Source organism: Alexandromys fortis, unplaced genomic scaffold (genome assembly GCF_014885135.2).
Source record: "Alexandromys fortis isolate MF-2015 unplaced genomic scaffold, M_Fortis_MF-2015_v1.1 scaffold_9, whole genome shotgun sequence".
Lineage (NCBI taxonomy): Eukaryota > Metazoa > Chordata > Mammalia > Rodentia > Cricetidae > Alexandromys > Alexandromys fortis.
The window spans coordinates 11,087,009-11,107,670 of NW_026067892.1; the positions used below are offsets into that span (position 1 = coordinate 11,087,009).

At 41.5% G+C, this 20,662-nt stretch overlaps 1 protein-coding gene across 1 annotated transcript; it reads left to right on the plus strand.

The window, feature by feature from the left end:
* The first annotated feature begins 4,926 nt into the window (after positions 1-4,926).
* Positions 4,927-19,956, plus strand: Tfam (transcription factor A, mitochondrial). Its single transcript, XM_050141539.1, has 7 exons — positions 4,927-5,177; positions 5,868-5,986; positions 7,548-7,618; positions 8,132-8,281; positions 9,601-9,696; positions 13,509-13,565; positions 16,347-19,956. Exons 1-7 carry the CDS (start codon positions 5,077-5,079, stop codon positions 16,485-16,487), a joined length of 735 nt encoding a protein of 244 aa, XP_049997496.1. The 5' UTR covers positions 4,927-5,076; the 3' UTR covers positions 16,488-19,956.
* The last annotated feature ends 706 nt before the right edge of the window (positions 19,957-20,662 follow it).

Sequence of the window (20,662 nt, forward strand, 5' to 3'; positions counted from 1 at the left end):
TCTGTCTTGATTACTTAATACAAAAACCAAAACTGCTTGATCTGTCCTTAAGGATCAAAACTCTATAGACTTTTTCATGAAGACTATTTCCAATGTGGAAAATTAAATCTTTTTTTTTGTATTTAAAAGAAATTTGGGAGTGAGTTCTGTGGTACACGCGAAGAAAAGAGAACACCTCGTAGGAGTCAGTTCTCTTCTTCCATCATGGGGTTCTTCAAAATCCAGCTCAGGTCACTTTGGTCGCCTCTAACTCTTGACCACCCCCACCTACTATCTTGGCATTTCTAATAACCACTTTATTCCAGTAGGTTAGTACCTCTTTATCAGCTTGTTGGCTATGAGGTCATTTACTTTGGTCCCTTGTTGTAGATGAGGATTTAGAAGTGGGGGTTTATCCACATCCAAGATGGATTACTTATAAATGTCCCGAAAGGACTGTGGGTTTGTATCCCCTACCCTAAAGAATGGTCTTGATAACTCTGAGGAACGTCCAGGTTGACTTGTGAGAAAGACTCTCAATATTACTGCCATGACATCACTCAATGTTTTAAAGTCTGGAATCTCTAAAATAGAATTTTAATGCCACCACAATTTGAAAAGTATGTGTAAGTGGTTAAGAATCTGATGGAACGACTTGGTAGCAAAAAAAAAAATTCAACTCCATTGATTATTTTGTCATGATTTGTTATTATTGGAGCACAGGCTAGCCTCTTAGGAAATACATCTTTATGAATGATTGTAAAAATAATTAAATAAAATGTGAAATGGATGTGTAAGAAAATACTGGGTCTGAGAAATAGAGATATTAATGTCTTGAAGTAGTCATCTCATGAACAAAACCCATGTTACTGTCCATTCTATGTGAACTACGTGTCTCTTGAGGTTAGGTGCTCTCATATTTAGATAATATTTAGTGTATTGTGAAAGTAAAGAGATTTTGTTTCTTGAGTATCTTAAAGTATCACTTGAAAAAAATTCCTTTGTGCTGACGATGATGGTACATACCTCTAATCTCAGCATTCAGGAGGCAGAGACAGGAGGATCTCTGTGAGTGTGAGGCCAACTGGTCTACCTAGCAAGTTCTAGGCCAACCAGGGCTATAGTGTCAGAGATCATATCTCAAAAACAAACTAATAAAATTTTTTCCATTTGTATGGCATTTACTTTTAGAAGTGTCTTTGTGTGTTCTTTTTAAAAGTGGGGTGTGTGGGCCGGGCGGTGGTGGCGCACGCCTTTAATCCCAGCACTCGGGAGGCAGAGGCAGGTGGATCTCTGAGTTCGAGGTCAGCCTGGTCTACAAGAGCTAGTTCCAGGACAGGAACCAAAAACTACGGAGAAATCCTGTCTCGAAAAAAAAAAAAAAAAAAAAAAAAAAAAAAAGTGGTGTGTGTGTGTGTGTGTTGGCGGAGGCTGCTCGTTCATTCCCAGCTGCCAAGACTCGAAATAACCACTCAGAAACTGTATTAGTTAAGTCACTGCTTGGCCTATTCTTATTGGCTAGCTCTTACATCTTAAATTAACCCATTTCTATTAATCTGTGTATCGCCACATGGCTATGGCTTACCAGGTAAAGTTCTATCCAGCATCAGGCATCTATCTGGCATCTGTCTCTGGCTACAAAAGCCTGGATGTTTGGGTTTTCCCACGGAGCCCCTCGAACCAACAACTCAATTAGATGTCTAAGGCTGCAGTTCTTACTGGGAGCTAACTGTGCTGGCACGCTGTGCCCTTCAAAAGCCTAGTTTTCAAGAAGGAAGCAGGTGTTAGCCATAAATCACATTTATTGTGTTTACTTAAAAACTGCGGGTGGGTTAGCGTAGCGGGCACAAGCTTATCCCTTTGGGAAAGTTATCTGGCCAACAGAGCTTCCCAATAGCAGGCTTGTATAACTCCTTTAAGACTCCTTTCCCCTTGAATCACTTGGTACCCTGTTGAAAAGCCACCAAGGTGTCCCTCTGGATTCTCGATTCTATTCCTCCAAACTCCCGTAGGTTTGACTTTTTAAATGAAGTATGGACCTTCCCCCTTCATTCTTCTTTGTTACTGACTTGCCAGCTCCACGGTAATTCCCCAAGCCCTTTAGAATCAGCTTTTTTTTTTTGTCTTTGTGTGTGCACCCAGGTATGTGCAGACGCGGACTCCTGCAGGTGGAGGCCGGGGTCAATCTCAGATTCCTTCCTCAATTCTCTGACCTATTCATTTATCATGTGGGTGTGTGCTGTGTTGTAGAAAGCCCTGAAGCCAATTATATCTAACGTTTTAAAAACTTGACGGAGGGCTGGAGAGATGGCTCAGCCGTTAAGAACACTGACTATTCTTCCAGAGGTCCTGAGTTCAATTTCCAGAAACCACATGGTGGCTCACAACCATCTTTAATGAGATCTGGTGCCCTCTTCTGGGGTGCAGGTATGCACACAGGCAGAACTGTATACATAATAAATAAATAAATCTTTAAAAAAAAACTTGATGGAGAAGATTAATCTGCCAGATGTGAATGGCCCACATGAAATCAGTATGTGTGTGATCTGCAAGAGGTATGACAAAAAACAATCGTTTAGGGACGTTGACTCAGAGCGAGCCGTTTGAATGGGCTACAGCCTTTTAACCTTGAATTCAGCGACAGCTTCTGCGTGTGCAGCTGGCCAGTGCGTTCCCGGCTGCATGTCTGCCTTTGCTGTGTGAGCCAGCACAATCTCAGCTCTGACTCTCAGCCCTCTTCTGTGTGACGGCGACAGCTTCCTCCCCAGTCGCTTCTGCTTTTCCCACTCCCTTTTCTCGAAAGGCTCCCGTCAGAGGTCGCCTAAAACCCAGCTTAGCTGTGCCAGTGATCTGTGGCAATCGTTCTGCCGTCTCTGCGGACAGACGTCCTGCGTCCTGTGCTCTGCTCAGTTCTCCCCAAGCTAACCGCACCCGACCTCTTCGCGGCCGCTTCAGTCACTCCTGGGCGTGTTTGTTCTCTTCAGAGCACCGAGACCTCACACACACTCGTGACTTGCAGCTTCCCTTTTCTAGGGAGCACCCCACATTTTCTGCACTTGACAACAGCGGTTCCAATGTCACCTCCTTCCCAAAGCCGTTCCCCTGCTCTCCTAGGCAAACAGAAACAGATGGGTCAGCCCTTAGTCATCTTGGTATTTTTAGAACTTAGCACCGTGTGTGTGTAACATAGGACAGGCCTGTCTGAGAAACTGAAAACATTTTTAATTATTACAGAAGTACGTATATATTTTTAATATTGCATTTTAGGAAAAAGTTGATGTAACAGAAATATATGTAGTAAAAATAAAGATTTCCCACTTTCTCCTGCAGTATCTAGATAGAATCACCACTACCTTAAGTTTTTAATATTTTGCACTTTTTAAAAGTTTCCTAAAGTTACCTTTGAGATTATAATTATCTCTTTTCCCTCTTCCTTTCTCCCATAACACTCTCCCATATACCCCTCCTTGCTCTCTTTCAAAATCATAGCCTATTCTTCAATAATGGTTGTTACATACATATAAGCATGCATATATAATACATATATACCTGCTCAGCATAATGTTACTTGTATCTGTACTCCTTTTTATTACATGGGTATCCATGAATGTGTTTTTCTTCTTTCTTTCTTTCTTTCTTTCTTTCTTTCTTTCTTTCTTTCTTCCTTTCTTTCCTTTTTTAAAGATAAGAGTTTCTCTGTGTAACAGCTCTGGATTCATTATATTAGCAGCAGTCCTGTGCCCTGGGAGCTCTTGGAGAACCTGTTCTGGGAGCCAGAGTTTCACATACTCCCACTCACGTATTCCCAAGCATGTTTTTCTCAGACTGTTGTCCAAAGCCCCTTGTTCGTGGGAGGGCTGCACCCTTCCCATCCGCACCAACAGGGGCTTACTGGGTGGAGCATCAATGTGGAGATTCTAAAATGATTTAAGAAATTATCGACTTGGATGAGTGAAGTGGGAAATTTAGGTAGAGTGCAAAGATCATGACTTTTGTTCGTCGAATTTTAAAATTGGGTCTAAGGCGATGGGCCTGCAAGGCGAGGTCTGGGTTCTGTAGAGACTACAGGAACCATGAGGTAAAGACACTCAGTGGGTCTGTGGACACAGAGCTGAAAGGAGATCTTGGTTACATGTAGAACACTGGAACCACGAGGTTCAGACGGACAGTAGAATTATGGACATCGAGGACAAAATCCAGAGAAAGGTTGTACTGTTTGTTTCTTAGAGGTAAATAAAAACCAGAAGTCCTTTTTGTTCAAAGAAAGTTGAAGCAATGTTTCCTTCGTAAATACGCACTTACAATAAAATTACTACATCGTAATGGTTGATATCTGATGAAAACAAACCTGGGTTGTTTATTTTTTGACACATTTACTTGTGTGTGTGTGTGTGTATACGTCAGAGGGCAATTTGCTTGAACTGGTTCTCTTTCACACCATGGCATTGAACTCGACTTGCCAGCTTTGAGGTCAAGCGCCTCTACTCACTGTGACATCCTGGGAACCCCTTTCTATTAATTATAAAAGAGAAGACGGCGTTCAGAGGGATGAGTTTCATGACCACACCTCCCGCTCCTCCACCCTCTAGTAGCCCCGTGCTTTCCTGTGGGCTCAGAGGAGACACAGTGGGATTCAGGCATTCTGCGGCTCGGGCATCTGCAGTACCACTCTTATCTGACCTCAAGGGCCAGGCACTGTGACACAAATCGCAGCACCAGCGTCACTGACCTGAGCTGGGGGGTGAGGACCCTGTCCCCCAACAGCCTGCAAGCCGCAAACAACACACAGCTGGGCGGCCAGCAGCCCCAGCGGCTTAGAAACACCAGCTCCGGACCAAGCCCTCCAGGGCGGGCTCCGCCCCTTCCCAGCCCCGCCCACCGGGGGAAGGAGGGGGACGGACGTACACCGCTTTCGGTCCGCCCCGCCACCTGCCTCAGACCGGAAGTCCGGGCTTCCCACAGTGCCCCGCGCGCGGCGGGCATGATAGCAAACGCCCGGGGCTCCCACGCGGCTTGTTCGGCTGTGTGGACACCGCGGTGTGTACCACGACGGCTGCCCGCAAGCGGTGCCGCGCCAGCGCCTCGTCGGCCCGAGCGATGGCGCTGTTCCGGGGAATGTGGGGTGCGCTAAGGGCACTCGGACGATCGGGGGCCGAGATGTGCGCGGGCTGCGGGGGTCGCCTGCCCTCGCCTCTCAGGTAGGCCGCGGGGCGACAGGCGCCGCACGTCCATCATCCGTCTGTCCTCTCGTTCCACCCGACTCTCCGGGGCGCAGGGGCCTTGCGCTTTTGGTGCCCGACCCCCACTTCCTGTCACCTTCTACCTTTGGGCGCCCAGGGCTCCCGCCTTCCTCTCGTGCCCTGGAGGCGGGGCCGGAGCTGTGGCGCGGAACGCTCGCCCCTGTTCTGTTCTTACTGCCAGATTTGTGCTTTAACGCAGCAGCCCCTTCTGTTTGGCTAGGTCACCCAGGGGCCAGGGTTTGTGCTTTAGCCCTGCAGCTCCTTCTGTTTGGCTAGGCCCCCCAGGGCGCCAGGACTGGTGCTTCAAACCAGCAGCCCCCTCTTTCGTTTGTCTAGGTCACCCAGGGCGCCGCGTTTGCAGGCTACAGCCCCAGCAGTCTCTTACTTGGTTAGGGCAGACTTTTAAAGTAAATCTTAAGGCTGGGGAGTAGCTGATTGTAGAGCACTTTTTAACGTGCTTCTACAAATGAAACCCTTGAATTTATTCTTAGCGCAGCAGAGGAGAGAGAAATAAAGGTTATTAGCATTTCTGGCGAAGGTGTTGGTTATTTAGCGCCTTGGCTGACGTTCTATTTAGAACGTGAGGTCTGTGTACAGGAGAGGTAAATAGCTGACCTTCTGACATTCGATTCTTTAATCCGCATGTAGCCTTGTCTGTATTCCGAAATGTTTTTCATCCAACGCGGGTAATCATCCAAAGAAACCAATGACTTCATACCTTCGATTTTCTACAGAACAGCTACCCAGATTTAAAGCTAAACACCCAGGTAAGAAGTTTGTGACTTAATGCTCTTCTCTAACGTGATTTTCTTTTTTAACTGAAATCTTGATTTGCACTACCAGAGCATCTGGCAACAGTCATTTTCTTTAATGGTCTGTATAATATCTTATAACTAATAGAAATTCTTTGAATACAAATGAGAAACGAGAACAGTATTTTTAAAAATAACCCGTAGAGTGGAGAGCACTCTAGAGAAAAAAGATAAAGTTGAGATCTAGTTGCCCTGGGCTTAGAAGACCCGCCGACGAATTTATTTCTTTCTCACTCGCTCTCTCGCACTTTGATTTTTTTTTGAGGCAGGATTTGTAATAGTTCTGGCTGTCCTACAAAGTGAGTAGACCAGGCTGGTCTCGAACTCACTGAGATCTGCCTGCCTCTGCCTCCCAAGTGCTCCGCTGGCATTAAAGGTGTGCACCACCATGGCCCTGCGAATTCATTTATCTCTTGCATAGCACTTGCTTCTTCAATAGGACATTGTAAAGGTGCAATAAAATAACTTACCAGGAAGTGTTCTGTAAAATATAATGGTCTATACAGATCATTGCTAGCTTCGTTGAAAATTATCTGAGTTCTTGAAAAAAAAAGAAAGAAAAGATTGGCAAGTAGGAAATATTTCCAGGTAGTCTAAGAAAGGATTGTCGGGCCTTCATTTGAGTAATTAAGTTAATAGCTGAATAAGTCGGTTGTTCCTAAGATTTCCAATGCCCTTTTACTTAAAGTACCTCACGGGGCACTTGTGAAAATCATGTGAGCTGTAATTAAAGTTCTTCTGTTGGAGGTAAGGGACAGACAGTGAACTTTTAAGAGACATGCTTATACCCATACTCCTGTCTTCTAAAATGTAACACTTGGCACTAAGGCATGGTCGATAAACAGTTGTGTCCCCGGGTAAGACAAAGGACTGGAGAATAATGGGTTAATTTTATAATAGTTTTATATCTGAATGGTATTTCTATAATTGAAATGCAAGATGAGGGGGCTGGAGAGATGGCTCAGAGGTTAAGAGCATTGCCTGCTCTTCCAAAGGTCCTGAGTTCAATTCCCGGCAACCACATGGTGGCTCACAACCATCTGTAATGAGGTCTGGTGCCCTCTTCTGGCCTGCAGGCATAGACACAGACAGAATATTGTATACATAATAAATAAATATTAAAAAAAAAAGAAATGCAAGATGATATTGTATCAATAAGACTAATTTGTAGTTTATTTGGGGTTACTAACAATGATTTCTGAAAGACGTGACAAAATGTTTCGATTGAAATACAGAAGTAAGAAACCCGAAGCAGTTGATTTCTCGGGTGCTTACAGTAGCAGTGGCTTTCCAAGGGCTGTCTTTGGTAAACAGTTTCCTAGCATTTCTAGGTAAAATTGTCTTTGGTAAACAGTTTCCTAGCATTTCTAGGTAAAATTGTGTCTGGAGGGTGTAGAGATGTATGTAATTAGCTTGATTTTTAGAGTGAGCCACTAGGCTATTTTCAAAAGCTGTAGACGTTAACCCCTAAGAAATAAAATTGAGACATCCATTTTGATTCTGTTCTAATTTGTAGATGCAAAACTTTCAGAACTGATTAGAAAAATTGGGGCTGCATGGAGGGAACTACCGGATGAAGAAAAAAAAGTAAGCGTTTATGTTTTCAGTAGTTGTGTAGTTAGGGATGTAAGCTTTTTCAAAGACTAGTTAGCTCATACTTTTTTCTTTTAGACGGGGGTCTCTGCTTGTGCTCATAGCTTGCCAACTGATCTAAACTGGCTGGCTGGCAAACTCCGGGGATCCACCCCTCTCTGCCCCCACCCCATTCCCAGCGTGAGGGTTGTGGACACTGGCCATGGCAAGCACTTTCCCAACTGTGTTATCATCTTAGTGTTCTCTTTCCTTAACAGTCATATCCACACAGGTGTTCTATACCATTTGTTTCATAAATGATGTTGATATGGATGGGTAGAGTGTAGGTTAGTAGTTGACAACAATGAGGAAGGATGGTCAGTTGCTGTACTTGCACCTTGATTAGCAAGAGTTTGAAAAGTAAATCTCAGAGCACATTTTCACCTGTTTGTCCTTGGCAAATGTGATGTGTTGAGCTTGCCAGAACTGACTGGTTCATTGATTTTTATTTGGGTTTTTAATGTATAGGTGTATGAAGCTGATTTTAAGGCAGAATGGAAAACGTACAAAGAAGCTATGAGCAAGTTTAAAGACCAGCTAACGCCAAATCAGTTGGTATCTTTTGAGAAAGAAGGAAGGCAAAAACGTTTAAAAAAGAAAGCTTCAGTAAAAAAGAGAGTAAGTATCATTGAAATACTCTTTTCCTGTGGAAAAACGTCAACCAAGAATCTAGGTAGTTCTCCCTTGTGTCAGTGACGGCAGAGGTGACAGCGGAGCACTTGGGCACACCATTTAGACAGGCAGGATGTTATAGCTCACATGGTGTGTCTGGGAAGTCCTGGTTGCAACAGTCCGTAGGATTGGTCCGAAGCTTGAGTTATGAAACAAGTGAATGATGCACAGTTAGAATCTTCACTCTGAGTCTTCCTTCTAGAGTAACTTTCACATTTGAATTGTCTGTAGAGGACCATGAATTTGAATGTTGCTAACCATACTAAATTCCTTCATTAGCATATCAGGAAAATGCCAGTTCTTCAAGTAGGATTCTATTTCCTTTTAAAGAAATAACTATTAAAACTTCTATCTGCATGCTTAAGTTTTTTGTTTCCTAATTTGTATTAATTTATATGAAGGCCACTGTTTCCAAGTCAAGCTACATTTTTCTTTATTTAGGGAATGCTGTTATGGTTTTTGTAATAAAGCTTATGTAGATAAGATCTTAGGTATTTAATACCCTTGGTCTGCTAACCCCTCCCAGACCCCTCCCCCCTTTGTTTTATTATTAAATTTTGTATATGTGTATGCAGTGTGGGGGAGGGGTCTGACTTACGGGTCAGAGGACAACTGTGAAGTTGATTTTGTCCTTTCACCTTTACAGGGTTGTGCAATACATACCTTTATTTGCTGTGTCATCTCACCCACCCTAGGATTTTATAAATTCAGATACTGCTAGTCTCCAAATACAGAAAATCAATAGGAGAGTGTAGTATCTATCACAGTGAATATGGGACCAAGTGCAAGAGATGCTGCATGCCCATCCTGTGGTTCCCCTTCTTGGCACCTGCTAAGAGTTGAATACATCTTTGGAATTTTTAATGTTACGAGTATTAAGAGAAGGGGTGAGATAAGGTTACAAATAGTCCTGTGTTTATGAGCCTCAGTGGAGGCACGTATTGATTGGGCCAATATGATTATGTATCCTGCAAGGAGGAAACCGCGATTAAAAACATGTTTTAAGAAAATTTATATGTGAATACAATGATTCAGTTCATGGAAGCTACAAAACTAACACGTAAAGGAAATACCTTTCTGTGTGGAGAAATGCCTTATTCTATTATAGTTTTTAAGATAGTATGCTTGGGAAAGACATACTTTATATACAAATGGTGCCACAGGCTGTCATTCCTATCAGCACCTGGATTCTGTTATACATTGTAGTGAATTGTTAGATATTAGGCTTCCCAGTATCTGTATCTGACGCTTTTATTATTATTTAGGAATTAACTTTGCTTGGAAAACCAAAAAGACCTCGATCAGCATACAACATTTATGTATCCGAATGCTTCCAAGAGAGTAAAGAAGAGTCTTCTCAGGTAAGCAGGGCTGCAGGTTGTTCGTAGGTTTGTGTTTTAGTTTAAAATCATGTAAGAAGTTGTATGTCTATCATGTCACATAATGAAGAAAATAGAAAATGTGGAAGTTTATTGTATCTCTTTGAACAACAATAAAAAATCCTTGGAGCTGAGCGTATAGTTCACTGGCAGAACTAGCTGGGTCTGTGTGATACCTCGGGTTTGATTGCCAGCACTGGAACAACATAAGTTCTTGTTCTTACTATACGGTTGGGTGTATGGTGACTATAGGTTGCCATATATACTTTATGCATACACACTAGAACAACTTTGAAAACATTTCTAATTAAGTTACCTTTCTGTTTTTATGGCTTATACAGACACACACAACTCTATATAACATAAACCCTTTATATTTAAGAGACATAACATGTCTGGTGATGGCGGCCTATGCCTTTAATCCCAGAATGGAGAGGCAGGTGGATCTATGTGAGTTCTAGGCCAGCCCAGTCTACAGATTGAGTTCCAGGACAGCCAGGATTGTTACACAGAGAAACCCTGTCTTGGGAAGAAAAGAGAGAGAAGAGAAAAGAAGAAAAGAGAGAGACATAACACTAAGCTGGGAGGTGGTAGCAGACACCTTAAATCCCAGCACTCGGGAGGCAGAGGCAAGTGGATCTCTGAGGTCGAGGCAGCCTGGTCTACAGAGTGAGTTCCAGGACAGGAAACTCTGTCTGGGAGCAGGGGAGACATAATACATTTGTATCATGAGAAGTTAAGATTCTTCTAGAAATGCTCTGGTCCTGCAGCTTTTCATTGTCAGCACCCCCAGAAAGAATGAGATTAGTTCTGGGGTTGGGCATGAGCTCTCTTCATGCTTTGTCCTTTAACAAGATTGGTTACACCTGTTGGGATCCAGCCTCGACAAAATTTGTACCTTCCAGGGTAAGAGTACGAGGATTAGAACTATTAAGCAAAGGCTATGAGAGAAATAAGAGACAGAAACACAGAACAGCATTGGGAGGGACATTCAATGAATACTGAACCACCCATGTTATTTTTTTTTAATTTATTTATTTATTAAAGATTTCTGCCTCCTCCCCACTACTGCCTCCCATTTCCCTTCCCCTCCCCCGATCAGCCCAAAGAGCAATCAGGGTTCCCTGACCTGTGGGAAGTCCAAGGACCACCCACCTCCATCCAGGTCTAGTAAGGTGAGCATCCAAACTGCCTAGGCTCCCCCAAAGCCAGTATGTGCAGTAGGATCAAAAACCCATTGCCATTGTTCTTGAGTTCTCAGTAGTCCTCAATGTCCGCTATGTTCAGCGAGATCGGTTTTATCCCGGGCTTTTTTCAGACCCAGGCCAGCTGGCCTTGGTGAGTTCCCGATAGAACATCCCCATTGTCTCAGTGTGTGGGTGCACCCCTCGCGGTCCTGAGTTCCTTTTTCGTGCTCTCTCCTGCTTCTGATTTGGACCTTGAGATTTCAGTCACTGATTTACTCTGGGTCTAGGTACATTTATGTTTTTGTTTTAAAAACTGCTATAGGAAAGCTCTCTGCTGGTGAGAACTTTTAATACATCCATTCTGGCTTGCAGGCTGTACCCTAGAATTACCCATCAGCCTGAATGACTGGGTCTTGTCCTTAGTAATGGGAATATAACTTGACTATGATTTTATTCATTTAAAAATACTGGCTAAGTTAGATGGGTGGCTCATGTTTGTGCTCCCAGTCCTTGAGAGATCAAGGCTGTCCTAGATGATAAAGAGAATTCTAGGCCAGCTTGAGCCACCTGAGAACATCTGCAAACACTCCAGCCTCCTAATGTCTGCCCCCCCCCCCAAACTCACATACATAGATGTGTGTACACATATGCATATGTGCATGCACAGGTGCACACAAACACATAGATACATATACATACAGATGCACATAGGTAATAACACATATGCATACACATGCAGGAGGGGCTTATAGGCAGTTAATCCCCAGCATATTTACAAAGGAAACATTATTGAAATTACCCAGTTTCATTTACGATCTTTTTTGAATCCCAGTTTGTCAGTGCTCACTAGCTCAGTACGTTTAGTTTGATGTCAGATCAGTTTGAAGCTTCTGGTTTATTCCAGATTGGTGGCTGCCATCTGTCCAGTGTACACCAGCATGCCAAGCTCCTGCATCAGTGCTCTTGTGCCTTTGCTTATATTTCCTGGTTTATTCTCATTATGTGGACAATATTTCAAGTTTTGCATATCGAAAAACTGCCTTTTTCCTGTGTTTTTAGATTGGCCATTGAGTTATGGTTTGAAAATTATGTTTCTTCGGCATTTCAGGATTATCATTGGTTTACCAGCCACTGTGATCTTTGAGAAATACAATCAGCCAGTTGGGTAGTTGAGTTAGAAAGATCAAGAGTATGAGGCCACCTAGGTTGTCCCCAGAACGACAGATTAAAAAATTCTGAGCCAGGTAGTGATGGCGTAAGCCTTTAATCCCAGCACTTGGGAGGCAGAAACAGGTGTATCTCATTGAGTTCAAGGCCAGCATGGTATACAGAGCAAGTTCCAGGACAGCCAGGACTGTTAGAAAAACCTTGTCTCGAAAAACCAAAACAAAACAAAAAGTAAACAATAAAAATAAATAACAAATAAATAAGGCAAAAAAAAAAAAAAAACCTCTGAGCTGATGGGGTGGTCATCTGGTAAAGGCACCTTACCTGGGTTTGAGTTCCCCAGACCTGCATGGCGGATGGTGAGAACTGGCTCCTGTAAATTGTCTTCTAATCTTTATCATGTGTGCACATACATATGTGTGTACACAAAGAAAAATCATTTTAGAAATTTTTAGATAAAACCAGTTTGAGTTTGGGTTCTTTTTGATTTGACTTCTTTTGCTTGTTGCTTTCTTTTTAGACTCTATATAGCTTGTATTTGTGTATAGACCTTCTGAGTGTCTTCTCATTTTTGTTTTTTGGACTTCCTTCCCTGTCCCCTAGATACTGTATGTTTTCATGTATTTCCCTTGTCTTTTTGCAAGATGCCATTGTCCTCAAGAGTGCCTATTCTTCACTGTGATTGTTTTACTCTCTTGAGAATGTGAATGTCTGGAATCTGCCATGGTGGGCATTTAAGCTTTTTTTCACCTTACCCTCTGTGACTCCCACCCAGTCCTGCCTCTGGGACACTGGATTTTGCCTTGTAAATCTGGTGCTCCCAGGTTCTCCTTACTGCCTCTGGGCACTGCAACCAGTGTCAGTCAGTTCAGTTACCATTCCAGCCTGCTACTGTCCACAGTTCAGGTGGGTACTGCCCTCTTCCGTTGGTTATTGTCCACATGCATTTATGCCTTAAGCTTTATTTGATAGAGTTTGGAGGAAATTGCAAAACAACCATGTTTTGTCATCCCCCCTGCCTCCTATGACTTTATGTGAACAAAGTCTAAGGAATGTAAAGTGGCCTCTTTGCTGTGATACCACCTAGGTTAGCTGATCAGGTGAGTAGAATTAAGGACTGTTTCTCCATGCCTAGAGTGATGCCTAAATATCTATGCACAAAATTTAGAATAAAAAACAGCTACAGGGAAGAAAACAACCTGTGAAGTTAGTTTATGACAGAGTGGAGATGAATACAGACATTTTTGATTAAAAGGGATAGCTCATCGTATTTCATAGTCCCGTTACATTTCAAAATGTAAATGAAAATGTAACAGTCCAGTAGAAATAAGTCAGTGGATGTTGCTTGTGAATGACAGCTGAGTTCTTTGTTGGGGTAAATGGGGAATGGTCTCTTTTGCTGCCTTCTTAGGTGTGTACATCTTAACTGTTATCTTACAGGGAAAACTGAAGACTATAAATCAGGCTTGGAAAAATCTATCTAGTGATGAAAGGCAGGTGAGTAGTACAGTTTCGGCTTTATGTGTCCGTTTAGAGTACCTTCGAGTACTTCAGATTAGGCTTGCTCATGTAGCAGTGCCAGTGAAGGCAGTACTCAGAGACTGTCTTCATTAAGGCCAGCTTGGAGGATGTCAGTAAATAAACTAACATTTAAAACATGTCTTGTCCCACCTGCCCTCCCTCTTCTCTCCCCTAAGTTCCTAAATTAACAACCTACCTACCCTTGGACAACACTTCTTTTTAATTGCTTTTGTTGAGGTATATATTTTTCTCTTCTCTCCTCCCATTCTGCCCTCTCCCATGGTCTCCGTGCTCCAAATGTACTCAGGAGATCTTGTCTTTTTCTACTTCCCAGGTAAATTAGGTCCATGTATGTCTCTTGTGAATTGTAGGCTTGCTCTTTTTTTTTTTTTTTTTTTGGCTTTATGTCTAAAAGCCACTTATGAGTGAGTACATATGATAATTGTCTTTCTGGGTCTGGGTTACTTCACTCAATATGATGCTTTCTAGATCCATCCATTTGCCCTCAAATGTCAAGATGTCATTTTTTTTTTCTGCTGTGTAGCACTCCATTACATTTTCCTTATCCATTCTTCGGTTGAGGGGCGTTTAGATTGTGTCCATGTTCTGGCTATGACAAACAAAGCTGCTATGAACATAGTTGAGCACATGTCCTTGTGGTACGATTGAGCATCCTTTGGGTATATGCCCAAAAGTGGTATTGCTGGGTCTTTGAGCTAGGTTGTTTCCTAATTTTCTGAGAAATCGCCATACGGAAATCCTAATTGGCTGTACCAGTTTGCACTCCTACCAGCAATGGAGGAGTGTTCCCTTTACCCCACATCTTCTCCAGTAAGTTGTCATTAGTGTTTTTGATCTTGGCCATCTTCCAGGTATAAGATGGAATCTCAGAGTTGTTTTGATTTGCATTTCTCTGATGGCTAAGGATGTTGAACATTTTTTTAAGTGTCTTTCAACCATTTTAGATTCCTCTGTTGAGAATTCTCTGTTTAGAGCTGTACCCCATTTTTTTTTATTGGATTATTTGTTCTTTTGATGACCAGTTTTTTGAGTTCTTTGTATAATTTGGAAATCAGCAGCCCTCTGTCTCATGTGGGATTGGTGAAGATCTTTTCCCATTCTGTAGGCTGCTGTTTTGTCTTATTGACCATGTCCTTTGCTTTACAGAAGCTTCTCAGTTTCAGGAGGTCCCATTATTAATTGTTTCTCTCAGCGTCTGTGCTGCTGGGGTTCTATTTATGAAGTGGTTTCCTGAGCCAATGTGTTCAAGTGTATTTCCCCCTTTCTCTTCTATAAGGTTCAGTGTGGCTGGGTTTATGTTGAGGTCTTTGATCCATTTGGACTTGAGTTTTGTGCATGGTGATAGATATGGGTCTATTTTCATTCTTCTACATGTTGATATCCAGTTATGCCAGCACCATTTGTTAAATATGCTTTCCTTTTTCCATTTGATATTTTTTTCTTCTTTGTCAAAAATTAGGTATTTGTAATTGTAGGTTTTTGACTCAGTTCCATTGGTCCTCCTGTCTGTTCTTATGCTAATACCAGGCTGTTTTCAGTACTGTATCTCTGTAATAGAGTCTGAAGTCAGGGATTGTGATGCCTCCAGAAGTTCCTTTATTGTATAGGATTGTTTAGGCTATCCTGGGATGGGCATTACATTGAATCAGTAGATTGCTTTTGGTAAGATTGCCATTTTTACTATGTTAATTCTTCCTACCCAAGAGTATGGGAGATCTTTTCATTTTCTGGTTTCTTCTTCAATTTCTTTCTTCAAATATTTGAAGTTCTTGTCATACAGGTCTTTTACTTGTTTGGTTAGAGTTACTCGAAGATATTTTATGTTATTTGTGGCTATTGTGAAGGGTGATGTTTCTCTATTTTCTTTTCTCAGCCCATTTATCATCTGTGTAAAGGAGGGCTACTGATTCTTTTTTTTTGAGTTAATCTTGTAGCCTGCTACATTACTGAAAGTGTTTATGAGTTGTAGAAGTCTCTTGGTAGAATTTTTGGGGTCGCTTATGTAAACTATCATATCAGCAAATAGTGAGAGTTTGACTTCTTTTTTGATTTGTATTCCTTTGATCTCCTTGTTGTCGTCTTGCTCTAGCTAGGACCTCAAAAACTATGTTGAATAGATATGGAGAGAGTTGACAACCTTGTATTGTTCCTGATTTCAGTGGGATCGCTTTGAGTTTCTTTCTATTTAGTTTGATGTGGGCTGTTGGCCTGCTGTATATTACCTTTATTATGTTTAGGTATGTTCTTTGTATCCCTGCTCTCTCCAAGACCTTTATCATGAAGGGATGTTGTATTTTGTTGAAGGTTTTTTTTTTCCAGCATCTAATGAGATGATTGTGTGGGTTTTTTTTTTTTTTTTTTTTTTTTTTTTTTTTTTTTTTTTTTTTTTTTTTTTTTTTTTTTTTTTTTATGATTTTATTGAATGATTGTGTGGGTTTTTTTTTTTTTTTTTTTCAGTTAGTTTATATGTGGATTACATTGACAGATTTTCATTTGTTGAACCATCTCTGCATCTCTGGGAGGTAGCCAACTTGATCATGGTGGATAATTTTTCTGATGGAGAACACTTTCTTAAATACTTTCTCTCTTAACCTTTTCTCCTTACATTTTATTTAAAATTATTTCTATATTCTCCTTTAGTGCATGGAGAATAGTGATATAGTTTCTGTGTAGATGGAAGCATTCCAGAGATTAATTACTCTTTTCTAAATAAAATATTTTAACACTCTTTCTCAGGTATACATTCAGCTTGCTAAAGATGATAGAATTCGTTATGATAATGAAATGAAGTCTTGGGAAGAGCAAATGGCTGAAGTTGGACGAAGTGATCTCATCCGTCGCAGTGTGAAACGATCAGAAGACATCTCTGAGGATTAAAAGATAGAAGATGGAGTTGTCTTTGTTACTAGGCACAAGAAACCAATTAGGTCTCAATGCCTTAAGCTGTCAAAGTAGAAAGGATAAGGTCGGTTAACACTTGATATTCAGTTCCTTTTTCTGTAGCCCATGGACTTCTGCCTGTTGAATACATTCTGTTATAATCTCAAGCCCTGACAGTGGAAGATCTTGCAGAGTTCTGCGTTTTCCTTAAGAACTGGGAATGAGACTGCCCGTGCATCTGCACGTAGTGGGGATGAATCATTCTGGGTTTGATGGAGGTAGACAGACTGTGAAGTAACTTTTACACTCGTAACAGTTACGTGAGGTTTTGTGAAGTTTTTACACTGATAACAATACCATGGGTGTGTAAAGTTTTTACACTGATGACTGTTACGTGCAAGTGTGTGCCTCTCGTGTTCTGGGCCCAGGAGCTGCTTTCACAGCTATGGCAAAGCTGTGGCGTAACTGCGGATTCAAAGAAGCTTTCAGACTCATTAGATGAAGTGATTCCTAGGGACAAATCATGTATAGAGTTGATGCTTGTACGTTCAAGTGATTGCTGACATCATAACAGCTTTTTATAGTAGTAGGAACAAAGATTTACAAACCTTTTTCATTATTTTTTTTCCTAAAGTAAAAACTAAAAAAATTATGTACCAGGTCTATGCATATTGTTTTTATTGCATAGAATAAAAATTGTAATTTTCCAAACATGTTTCTGAATTATGTATTTTAAGATGAATTATTTGGTTAACAGATTTTTTTCTTGTAAGGATTTTTTTTCCTGAATTACTTTTTCATGTGAGAATATTCACACAGCTTGTGTGGCCTAAATTTTTAAATGAGAAATGTGAAAAAACTAGATCTGATCCTTGTCCATGACTGCTAACAGAGAGCCAGCTGCTGAGCTGACCAGGTCCAGCCACTGATTGACTGCTTTTCAGAGTCTATTCATTAGAAATGTATTTATAATTTAAATAGGTTTTTAAAAAGAAAACCATGAATGTGAAAATTAACATGCTCTTCAGTGTTTGTGAATAGAATTGGAAGACAGCCATATGCTCTCTCAGGTTTGGTATGTTGGGTGCTCTGCTACAGGAACTGGGCTGGGAAGCCGCCGCTTACACACATGGCCCTGTGCAGATAGTTTTCCACCATGGTTTGTGGCATGGTGCAGTGTAGCTACTGTGCATGAAGGGCTAGTTTTCTCAGCTGTCCTTGATGTTCTTGTGGAACTGTCGTCCTGTCTTAGGGTCGTCACTGGGTCACTGTAAGCCTAATTGTGCCTGTGCTAGAAAGGGGAATAGTCTTTAATTTCAAGTAGTGGTTAGTGTGGAGCAAAAGGCCATGTTGTATGAAATGAAGCCCTCCCTCCCTATCGTTACTGTAGCCCAGAAGCATCTTCCCACCTTTGAGCTGGCACATCACAAGCCCTCACCAAGCCCAAGCTATGACTCTTCAACATCTGTTCTGTTTTAGAGAACAAGTAGTTTCAAACCCACACCACTGAGCAGACCTCAGACACAGGGTAACAGAGTTGGCCCTCATGTATTTTATGTTTTGAAGATGCTCAGAGATGGTGCACTTAGAACTCTAAAGGACTCAGGTGTTTCTCTTTGCTTTGTTCATGGGAAAGTAAGTTTGAAATCACTGAACTTGACTAGGTAGGAACAGAGGAACATACGGAGGGGAGATGTGAGATTTATATATGTAACTGGTAGGAAGCTTGCCTAGACTGCAAGGCTTTCAATTCTATTTCTAGCACTGCAACTCTCTGATAGGTAATCAGAATTTTGAAGATGAATTAAAAAAAAAACATAATTTTCTCCAGTGCATTCAAATTCAGGCCTGATTTTTCCCTTGTTGAAGTAGATGGCATGGCATGAGTTTGAAGCCAGAGTAGTTTGGAGGTGGGGGAAGAGGCCAGGGTGAGCGGTGTGGTCACATTGTTATCTTCCCAAATGCAATTCCAGGAGAGGCTTTAGCCCTGCATTCCCACAGTGTTGTCTGGAAGGGAACTGATTTGTGCTGTCTCCGTGTCTCAGCATTCAGAGCGGCAGGTGCTATAGTGATGATGCATGGTGGTGCCACGGGTCCCAGAGCTCTAGCTGTGTAACCACCTAACTCAGATCTACCTTTTCATGATGCTTGGTTGAATTTGATTTTCATTGTTTGTAAGAGAAGCTCACTGTTAGTAGCTTTCCATCCCTCTTCCCCCATACCTCCTTTATTTCCCTCACCCTCCTTTAAAGACTCTCTGTGTAGATAAATCTGGCCTTGAACCTACAGAGATCAGCCTGCTTTGCCTCCCAGGTGCTGGGATTAAATAAGTGTACCACCACACCTGGCGTCCATGCCACGCCTTCACGCTTTTTTTAAATTCAGTAAATGTTGAGAGTGGCCTACTATATAGCTGTACACATTAAGTTTTTGTTGTCAAGGATGAGAACACAGCATCAGTAATCAGTGGCCTGTTTTTGTTGTGTTTTTGTTTTTTCAACAACAAAGTAGTTGCCAAAGGGGCTGAAAAAGTACTGGAAGGAACTGAAGGGATGAGGTGGAGCTGTGTCTGAGGTTGGAGTGACAGTGTCAGGGTGTCTGATCGTTGAGGTCTACAAGGACTTGGTGCTAAATATACTTTCTGATGTTTATGTAACATTGCTGACAGCCTGCTCTTCTGGCTAGCTCCTTTTTTGGCAATGCCCTTTGTGGTGGTTGAAGTAGGTATGGCCCCTATAGACTCCTGTTTGAATGCTTGGCCCATCGGGAGTGGCACTATAAGGAGATGTGGCCTTGTAGTAACTGTCACTCTAGAGGTGTGTTTTGAGGTCTCATGCTCAAGCCACTCCCAGTGTGACAATTTTCTTGCTGTTGATTGTGGATCATTTAGAACTCTCAGCTCCTCCAGCACCATGTCTGCCTGCATGCCGCCATGACAATGATGGACTAAACCTCTGGACTATAAGCCCGCCCCAATTACATGTCTTCCTTTATAAGAGTTGCCGTAGTCATGGTGTCTCTTCACAGCAATAGAAACCCTAACTGAGACACCCTTAAAAACAACAAAAAACCCTAGTTGGTACCAGTGTGTATTTCTAAATTTAAAAGTTAGTATTGGTATATTTTAAATGGATTTAAGGTAGCTAGAAAATCTTCCTGGGTTTCCTCACATTCACTGGACCACCAGGGGGCGCCAAAACAGCAGCTTTAAGGTAGATAATACCCATCAATTCTGTTTAGCCATCTTCAAGAATCTTCTTTTCTTCCCTAACGGCAACTCTCCCTCCTTTATCACACTTGGCACCAGCCTGTCACTGATAAGTTTGGAAATGTTATAACAGTGTTTGTATGTTTTGAAGTATAAACAATACTTTTTTTTATAATTGAACTTAGAAAATAAAATGAATTTATTACTCTGAATTTGTAAAACTTCCTAAGCAAAAAGTAAAATTATGCACAACTGGTACTATCAATTGTTATCATTCACAAATCAGATACTTTTGATACTGGCTGTATTTGTTATAAAATACATTAAACATAAAACCATTCTTTTGTAAAGTTAGAAGTGCTGACCAAGAAACTGCAAATTTAAATGCTAAACATGAATTTGAAATGTGTTTTAAAAAAACTATCATTTAAACCAGTCTCATTAGAAACTATAATGGTTTCTAATATAAGCATGATGTTTAAGAAGATCAAAAATGGTAAAAGATGTATTTACAGGTTCCTTCTGGGTATAAAATGGCAGAGGTTGGAGAGTCCCCAGCATCCTCTGCTCCAGAACATTCCTAATCTTAAACCTTAAGCACCGGCACTACAACTAAAGCATTCTGTACATTACGTTTGTGACAGTTCGTAGGAGAACAGAAAGAGTTGGTAATGTGTGAGGTGACTTTCAGGTTGTCTATAAGGTGTAGATACAAAAGATGAATTTCATTTTTAGATGTACATTTTACCCTCAAGATCTCGTTATACACACACAATTTTTTTTTTAGGTTTCCAAGATTTTATATCATACATATATGTATGTTTCCAAAATCTGAATCTGAGGTTTGTCTAAAGCGCACACAGGGACAGGAAGGTTGTCTAGCATCCTTGAAATCCTGGGCTCAGTCCCCACTTCTGCCAAAGGGTGGGAGGGAGTATAAATTGTTAAGTGGTTAAGCATTGGG